The sequence below is a fragment of the Neofelis nebulosa genome, chromosome 3 (assembly GCF_028018385.1).
Source record: "Neofelis nebulosa isolate mNeoNeb1 chromosome 3, mNeoNeb1.pri, whole genome shotgun sequence".
In the NCBI taxonomy this organism is placed as follows: domain Eukaryota; kingdom Metazoa; phylum Chordata; class Mammalia; order Carnivora; family Felidae; genus Neofelis; species Neofelis nebulosa.
In genome coordinates, this window is record NC_080784.1 from 174,207,047 (window position 1) to 174,213,046 (window position 6,000).

The 6,000-nt window shown below is 38.6% G+C and overlaps 1 protein-coding gene across 2 annotated transcripts in view; it reads left to right on the plus strand.

Moving 5' to 3' along the window:
- The window catches only part of UGDH (UDP-glucose 6-dehydrogenase), a 31,415-nt gene extending 27,253 nt beyond the window's left edge, over positions 1 to 4,162 (plus strand). For both annotated transcript variants that reach the window (XM_058722807.1, XM_058722808.1), the window contains exons 11-12: positions 30 to 140; positions 2,623 to 4,162. In XM_058722807.1, coding sequence (XP_058578790.1) covers positions 30 to 140; positions 2,623 to 2,733 — 222 coding nt within the window. In that variant the 3' untranslated portion in view covers positions 2,734 to 4,162. The remainder of the gene's footprint in view (positions 1 to 29; positions 141 to 2,622) is intronic.
- The last annotated feature ends 1,838 nt before the right edge of the window (positions 4,163 to 6,000 follow it).

Consider the following 6,000-nt stretch of genomic DNA (forward strand, 5'->3'; position numbering starts at 1 on the left):
TTCTAATTGTTTCATTTCTGTCTTTATAGGAATTGGATTATGAACGCATTCATAAAAAAATGCTGAAGCCAGCCTTTATCTTTGATGGACGACGTGTCTTGGATGGGCTCCACAACGAACTACAAACCATTGGCTTCCAGGTAATTAATTATGATCCTGGACCAGTTTTGTTTTGTTTGTTTGGTCATTTGCTTTTTAGTGGGTTTGAGTTGTAGAATTTTAATATTCCCTTCTTTAGCAATAACATAACATGGGGGCAACATGTCAGTTCTCTGGAAAATCTCTATGCGATTTGTGTAATTACTCCACTCCCTCCTTAATTTGTAATCTCAAGGATCATTCAGTATTGGTCTTCCTTACATGGTATCTAGGAGTCAGTAGTTATCTATTACATAGGGATAGAATGTACCTTGTCTTACTTCATATAAAGATCAAGTAAGAAAATATACAATTTAAAAGAATTTTTTTTTCTTCCCAGAGCCACCCACGCTGCTCTGATGAACTATCTGTACCACACTGACACCCTCAGGGGCCAGGCCACTTATTCCTATCTGAATGTTTTGAAAACTGCAAAATGCAGTGTAGTTGTCACATATTGCATAGGATCCTATACCTTTTGAGTGCTCAGCACTGTTCTAGCGCCTGAGAGGTCTGAGCGAGAAGTATGGGAGCTTTAGTGGGACTGGCCCTTTTTTAATTCAAAGTTTGCTACCTAAATGGAGTGTTTAGAGAGCTGACAGAAACCTGAACAGTACCTTTATGTTGCATCTATTTCAGTTTTACCAAGGGTCCCAAGAGTATTAATAAGGAGGTACTTTCCATTTCCTCGGAGCAGTGTGTACGTGGGGGTGGGAGGCTTGAGGGGAGGTTGGGAGGGTGAAGAATTACGCCAGGAGATTGTAGTCAGCATAGTCCCATAGTCCCTGGGCAGAGCAGGGAGGGGGGAGTGTTGAGAGCTGGCTCTTGTGCATTTGCTCGGCACCAGCATTCTTGGAAAGGTACCCAGAAGGCTTTATCTGCTGTTCAGAATATTGGATCTGGTTCTCTTAACCTGTCACCGACTTGTTAAAGATCCTTCTTATAGAATTCAGTGCTCATTTCTCATTCGTGAGAGATTCACTTGCAGCAAGAATCAGATGACGTCCTTGTCTGTTAACATTCCATCAGGGACCTTGGGGATTCTTCTACTGCACCCCTCCTTAGTGAGTAACAGCATGACTGCTTTTCCCAGTCATGACTTAAACTGAAGCAATGTTATTTTTAAAAGATTACTTCCAAGGCGTAAACACATTTTCTTGCATTCTTGTGTTACTCATTTAAGGGAGAAGATAGGTAATATAAGTTTGGATTCTTATAAAAGTTAACTTTTCTGAGTACGGATTTTTAAAAAATGGGGAAAAAGTGAGGAATGGAATCACTAAATAAAGGGAATTTGTAAGTCACTAAAATGATTAATACAAAGCAAAAACCCTTTGAGTCAGAATTATATAGTTAATTTTAAAAAGTTTTTTTTACTTTATTTTGAGAAGGAGAGAGCATGAGCAGGGGAGAGGCAGATAGAGAGGGAGAGGAGAATCCCAAGCAGGCTCTACACTGTCAGCACAGAGCCCGACGGAGGGCTCGAACTCACAAACCATGAGATTTTGACCTGAGCCAAAATCAAGAGTCGGACGCTTAACTGACTGAGCCACTCAGGTGCTCTTAATTTTTAATTCAAAAGACATTTGTGAAAATTGTATAGTATATTTTTGCTATAGAGAAGAGCTAAATTTATGATTGTTAAAGAAGCAGTGTCTTTAAAGATAAAATTAATGATTTTAGATATATGAGGAAAAGTTTAAAAGGTAATATGCAAAATAAAAATAGACTACCACTTATTTATTGAAGGCTGACTTGTATGCCGGCCACTGCACTGGGCACTTTATCTAATTTAATCCATAACACAACCTGTTGAAGTAAGTGGTAGTAACACTGTTTACAAATGAGGAAGAAAGATCTAGAGAGCTTAGTTGACACAACAATTATCAATCAGGAATCCAGCTGGGGCCTTTTAGACTCTGAAGCCTGAACTCCTGAAATCTATGCTATTACAGCTGATGTAAATTAAAAAAAAAAAAACAAAAAACAATTCTTATTTAACACTTATTTAGTTTTGAGAGACAGAGAGAGACAGGGCACGAACAGGGCCCAATGCGGGGCCCAAACTCACAAACCGTGAGATCATGACCTGAGCCAAAGCCAGCTGCTCAACTGACTGAACCACCCAGGTCCCTCAAGCTGATGTAAATTTTTTTAGAATAAGGGAACAGATGTGAGAATAGAGTTTGAGAGAGAATTTGATTGCACTGGAATCTTGTCTGTTAGTTGCTTTCATCCATGTTGCTGACACAGTGGTGGCATGTGAGTCTGTCCTCAGTCTGAGGGGGTCTGGTGTTGGGAATGGCAAGAGTAAGAGTGTCTAGCTGTAAATTTGGAGAGTGGAGAGTAGATTGACTCTAGAAACATGAAAAATACAGAAGGAACCAAAAATCTTTCATAGCAACCCAGAAAACTTGAGACCCTCTTTTGATTTTAAAAGGAAAAAATAGGTTTTCTTTCTAAAATCTTTCTTTTCCCCCCTAGATTGAAACAATTGGAAAAAAGGTGTCTTCAAAGAGAATTCCATATGCGCCTTCGGGGGAAATTCCAAAGTTTAGCCTTCAGGATCCACCGAACAAGAAACCCAGAGTATAGTCATTGCCATTTTTATTTGTAAATTTTTTGGTACTTTAGGATAGCAGCTATCTATCTGATATTAAATGGTAAATGAACCAAGTGTTTTTAAGGAAACAAAACTATTTTTTTAATCAAATTTATACTAGCTATATGGGAATTAGCATATCTGGTATTATGAATCTAGAATATTTTTTACATATTTTTGTAATTTTGTTACCGCAGTGATTGGATGAGTGGTAAATAATCATGTTGGTTTTAATGGTGTCAATCTTTGTAAAATACAGATTAAACCTAAAACACTTTTTACTTTATAAAATGTCCATAGGCAGCACTTTAATATCACATGTACACTCTTCAGTTTTTCTGATCATTGGTTTATTTACTTGTTATTAAATATATGTATTTTAAACCGTGAAATTGCTGTCCTAAACACTGGGCTAAACCTGTTAACCTTTCATAAAGTGTCCTGGAGACTTAGAGGTTTCTGGCTTAATTGGGTAAGGTGTTTCCCAAGCCATTTCTTGTCTCTCTGAACAGACAGGGAAAATTCAGTGGATAGAATGGGGCCTTGTGCTTTTTTCTTTTCTTTTCTTCCTTCCTTTCTTCCTTTCTCCTTTCCTTTCTTTTTCTTTCTTTCTTTCTTTCTTTCTTTCTTTCTTTCTTTCTTTCTTTCTTTCTTTCTTTCTTTCTTTCTTTCTTTCTTTCCTTCCTTCCTTCCTTCCTTCCTTCCTTCCTTCCTTCCTTCCTTCCCTTTTCTTTCTTTTTTGGATGTGCTTAGAACATTTTTCCTATGCTTCCATGTTACAAGTGACCCTATAAGTTTGGTTTGGGTAATGTTCCTTTGCTCCTTATGTTTGAACGAGCTGCGTTGTTGGTTTTTTAGCCCAAGAATGTCATCACTGCTCATTTCCAATCGATCCAAATAAGACTAAAAGGCAATTTTTTTTTTAACATGAAGAAAATATCAGTATTGGTCTAGTTTATTCTTCTTCATGTCTCATTTTTTCTCACTGATCATTATTTTTTTAGTTCAAGAGCCAAAAATATTTGTTACCTTCATTTTGCATTTTTAGTTCTATAACTCATTAAAGTTCCCCTTTTTCTTTAAATAAGAAAATCAATATAATCTCATGTATGAACTTAAAAAAGTAGATTTTACAAATTACGTATAGCATTATTCTAAAGTAAGAATTTTTGTATGTTTCTATGTGCTTTTTTATTACGTATCTTATTGACTTTGATTTTGTCTTATGCTTTATCATTATTGAAATATGCCAGATGTCCATCTGATGCTCTGCTCTGCTGAGAGTATACAAATCAAGTTAAACAGATACAAGCCTCATCCTTTAGGAATTTTGAGGTTCAGTTAGAATACAGAAACAAATACAAAGATGAGAGACATCTGTACAGATAGCAAACACATAAATAAAATATTCTGTATCAACAATTGTGTGAGTGTACTTTCTGTCATAGTACAAGTAACAAATGAGTCATGACAGTCTGACATTAGAAAAATATTACTCCTGGGGCGCCTGGGTGGCTCAGTCAGTTGGCTGTCTGACTTCCGCTCAGGTTATGATCTCGTGGTTCGTGAGTTTGAGCCCCACGTCAGGCTCTGTGCTGACAGCTTGGAGCCTGGAGCCTGTTTCGGATTCTATGTCTCTCTCTCTGCCCCTCCCCTGCTTATGCTCTGTCTCTGTCTCTCTCTCTCCAAAATAAATAAATATTTAAAAAGTTAAAAAAAAAAGAAAAATATTGCTCCTTACTTTTTTGAGAAAAGGACATTACATCATTCTTTCAAATGATGTAAGAACGGAAGGGAATTTAGCAAATAGATCTGGTGCCTGCAAATCAAAGCTCATGGGCCAAATCTGGCCAGCCACCTACAAATAAGCTAAGAATGGTTTTATAATTTTATATGATTATATATATATTTTTTAATTTAAGATTTTATTTTTAAGTAATCTCTACACCTAATGCAGGGCTCAAACTCACAACCCTGAGCTCAAGACTTGCTTGCTCTTCTGACTGAGCCAGCGAGGTGCCCCTCCATGATTATATTTAAAAAGATTTTTTTAATGTTTACTTTTGAGAGAGAGAACACAAGCAGGGAAGGGGCAGAAAGAGAGAGAGGCAGAAGATCTGAAGTGGGGTCCGTGCTGACAGCAGACAGCCTGATGTGAGGCTCAAACTCACAAACTAAGAGATGGTGACCTGAGCCAAAGTCAGACACTTAACCAACTGAATCACCCGGGCGCCCCAATATGATTATATTTGAAATGGTTATGTAAGTCCCCAATTTTGCCCCTTGGCCTGAATAGCCTAAAATATTTGCTATCCAGCTCTTTAAGAAAATGTTTGCAGATAAGAGTGAAAAAACCAAAACTCCAGAAAGAGACAAACACCAGAGTGATTGAACATAAAATGATTCCTTACTCTTAAGATCCTGAAGTGAAAATGAGCTTATTCATCAGACTTCAGCTCAGGTTATGATCCCACAGTTGATGGGTTTGAGCCCCACGTCAGGCTCTGTGCTGACAGCTCAGAACCTGGAGCCTACTTCAGAATCTGGGTCTCCCTCTGTCTCTGCCCTGCCCCTGCTCGCACTCTCTCTCTTAAAAAGAAATAACACTTAAAAAAAAGAGTCTGTCTCTTAACCAACTGAGCCACCCAGGCACCCCACATTTGTCTTTTTATGACTGGACTATTTCACTTAGGGTAATATCCTCAGATGTTTAACTGACTAAGCCACCCAGGTGCCCCTACAAAACCATTATTAAAAAGACAAAAAGCAGAGCTCTCCGTCAGCATGGTATACTGAGCACACACATCCTCTCCCTTCTTAGGACCCTATTATAGCAAGAGGGGGAAAAGGCATAATCCAATACAACAAAGGGAATAGGAAGGGGCCATCCGTGGTCAAGAGATTTAAAGAAATTTCTGGAAAGCACTGAGTAGATGGATGTGTACTGACAGAGAAGGGCTGCTTCCTGGAGTACTGGCAGAGGAGTGGGTCTATGCAGCAGAACAGCAGAAGCTCTGCCCAAAAGGATACGGGAAAAAGAGGAACACACACCTGGGGCTTAACTGAAGGTCTTTAACTTCAACAGTCAACCTTCTCGTCCAGTCTTCCCTCTATAAGCAGAATGACAGGCAGCCTGGCATTTACCCCCATGTGACTACATCTCTCAGTCCCAGGGTCAAAAACAAGCCCCCTAAAACAACCAGGAGGGGTTAGGGATAGGGTTCTTCTGTAAAGAAAATGATTAAAGTGTTGGGGAGAAC